Here is a 3,142-nt window from a genome sequence, read left to right as displayed (position 1 = left end):
ATATGTATATAAATATATATAATTGAGCTGTTTGCTTTATGTTTATCTAAATTAGACTAGACAGCTGAAATCTATTTGATTTGCTTACCTTTAAAAATAATCTATTAATTCACAATGAATGTGAGTTTTCTGTGAGGCTGATTCTTCAGATAATAGAGTAAATCATCATCATGTGGAAATGTTAGATCCCATTCCTGCCTTAAACAAAACATAAACTGTGAGCTGTACGTGTGAACAACTGTCATGCTGCCAACCCGTTTTCCGTCAGTCTGGTATGAAGTTTTTTTTTTTAAAAGCAGTTTTAACGTTTCTGTAGCCTTGCTTACTTTTCACTAAAATCCCTGCATTGTTGCCAATATTATGGGTATTAACTTTATACGTGAATCCAAACACGAAAAGAAAAAGGGAAATGTAATACTGACACTTACTGCCAAATTTAATTATACTTTATCAGACACAGAATGCCATATTTTATTTAAGCTGTCCTTTTTCAGATGAAGTAGCTAAAATGTTAAAACATGTCCCTCAGAGCCTGTTCACAACTATTGTTTGAATCCGTCTTGATTTCATTTTGAGATGTTTCAACCACCCACACTCAGCTCTGATCAGTAACTAATTATTTTGTTATCTGTTTTCTTAATGTGATACAAAAAAATTGAAAGAAAAATACTCCTGTTTTCATGGTTTTGGTTTTAGGCTCTTAATCTGAAATGAAGATGGTATAAAACCTGAATGTTCCACAGATGTGTTCACCTCAAATTCTCCAAACATCTTGTCATTGTGGCCAAAACGCTCCATCTTTGTCTCATCTTGACTTTTGTTTCTTTAAAGAATGCTCATAAACTTCTGACTGTAACAGATACGTTTTGGTAATCAGCTGTAAGTTTTAGATTTAAATCAGCAGTTTCAAATTTTAATATTTATCATTGACCACTGTACTTAACTGCTTAAAAACACAGAAAAAAATTCCCACGTGTTTTTTAGTTAAAAAAATCCATGTTTTCTTTTTTTTTTTTTTTTTTTAAAATACCAGAAAATTTTTATGGCAATTTTGTGAGAAAATTAGTAAACTCTAAAAAAAAAAAAAAAATTAATTAAAAAAAGTTGTATTAAATAATGAATGAATTAATTCAAAATTCTAGTCCGGAGTTTTGCTATGATAAATATGGGATCAGAAATTGCATTTATAATGGGATTTCCTTATGGTGAAATTTTCCCTCAATGAACACTAGAAGGTAGTAAAATGACTGAGTTTTATGGAGCATTTCAAACAGTTCTGATAAAATAAATAGGTTTTAGAAGGATTTTAGGTTTTGTTTACTGGCAGCACCAAAAAAAAAAAAAAAACACCCGTCAAGAATGAGTACAAGATGAGTGGCTGATTTTTCCCCATAAGAACTTTTGAAGGTTAAAGGTTTGTATAAATCAGTTCCTAATGCTTTGAAAATAGATAATTAAACAGTAAGTATTATAACACTTTTCTTTTTGTCTATGCAGGATTTTCAGGAAGCAATCCATGACTGTGATCACCTCGACTATGCTACTGGGAGGTCTTTTTGCAGTAATTTATTTTTACGATTCTCAAGTGTTCACAAACTTCAACACCATGTTTGTTGATTTCAACGTAAGAAGCATCAACAGCCAAGCAGAGCCATCCAACAGTAGTTTGTCTTATAAATTCTCCTGGCCAAACTGTGGACAAAACCAGTCTGCAGCCAACGTCACAAACTTTAGCTCGCTTCCTGAGATCATAAGAAACTTTCTTTACACCCGCCACTGTCGACATTTCCCCATGCTGCTCGACATTCCTGACAAATGCGGCGGACCTGATACATCGGCAGACGTTTTTCTCCTGCTGGTCATCAAATCCTTGGCTGTCAACTACGATCGCAGAGAGGTGCTGCGCAAAACCTGGGCTGAGGAGAGAAAGCATAACGGCGTGTGGATCCGGAGACTTTTCATCGCCGGAACAAAAAGTTCCGGTTCTGAGAGAGAGCGACTGAACCAACTCCTCAAGATAGAGCATCGCGAGTACAACGACATTCTCCAGTGGGACTTCGATGACACCTTTTACAACCTCACCTTAAAGCAAATGCTTTTCTTAGAATGGATGGAAAGGAATTGCCCGCGTGCCCGCTTCCTGATGAACGGCGACGACGACGTCCTCGCCAACACGGACAACATGGTTGTGTATCTCCAAAACCTTAAGGATAATGACGGAAGCAAGCATCTGTTTACCGGCCACTTGATCCATCATGTGAGTCCCATTCGAAACCCACGCAGTAAATACTTTGTTCCAGTTCAGCTGCATGAGCCAAACGTGTACCCTCCTTATTGTGGTGGTGGGGGCTTCATCCTGTCTGGCTACACAGCTTCAGTCATATACAACATGTCGCACTCCATCACCTTCATTCCCATTGATGATGTTTATATGGGAATGTGCTTAGCTAAGGCAAAGCTCCAACCTAGCCACCATCTTGGAGTAAGGACTGCAGGACTCCACATTCCCAGTATTGATTCATACGATCCGTGCTACTACAAGGAAATGCTTCTTGTTCACAGATTCCTCTCAGGCGACTTGTATTTTATGTGGCACAAATTACACGACCCTAATCTGAACTGCTCTACAAGCACGCAGATGTAACAGACGTCATTATGAACTCATCAGGTGCTTCAGGTGTATTGTACTGGAACTGAAGTTTTTGTGTTTAGCCCTAGCTCGACTGCTGTCTCTCTTCCTGTAAACCTTGACTCTCTTGAGCCATATCTCAAGCAGTCTGTTACGAACTTGGGGATGATTTTAGACTCTGATTTTAAGTTTAATAAACAGATTCAATCTGTTTTGCAGAAAAGCTTCTTGCAGTTAAGGCAGCTAGCTAAGCTTAAGTCAGTGATGACCAGACTTGACTTTGACACAAAACTCCATGCCTTCATAACAACTTGACTTGATTACTGTAATGCACTTTATGTTGGGGTCAGTCAGGTCTCCTTTTCACAACACCCAAAATGCTGCAGCTCAGCTCTTAGGAATTTGTAGGCTTGAGAATATTTCACCAGTTTTGTCCTCCCTTCACTGGCTCCCTGTACATCATAGAATGGATTTTAAAATTCTCCTGTTGACCTTTAAATGTCTAAATCGCCT

The 3,142-nt window shown here is 37.9% G+C and overlaps 1 protein-coding gene across 1 annotated transcript; it reads left to right on the top strand.

The window, feature by feature from the left end:
• Positions 1-1,495: 1,495 nt before the first annotated feature.
• On the top strand, positions 1,496-2,644 carry LOC119420122 (N-acetyllactosaminide beta-1,3-N-acetylglucosaminyltransferase 3-like; the record flags this gene model as incomplete). Its single annotated transcript, XM_037687500.1, has 1 exon — positions 1,496-2,644. A coding segment is annotated over one exon (1,149 nt), but the record flags the coding sequence as incomplete, so codon positions are not given.
• Between the last annotated feature and the right edge of the window lie 498 nt (positions 2,645-3,142).

Source organism: Nematolebias whitei, chromosome 14 (assembly GCF_014905685.2).
Source record: "Nematolebias whitei isolate Nwh7 chromosome 14, NemWhi1, whole genome shotgun sequence".
NCBI classification, from domain to species: domain Eukaryota; kingdom Metazoa; phylum Chordata; class Actinopteri; order Cyprinodontiformes; family Rivulidae; genus Nematolebias; species Nematolebias whitei.
Note: the sequence above shows the minus strand (reverse complement) of the source record. Positions and strands in the feature narration are given on the sequence as shown.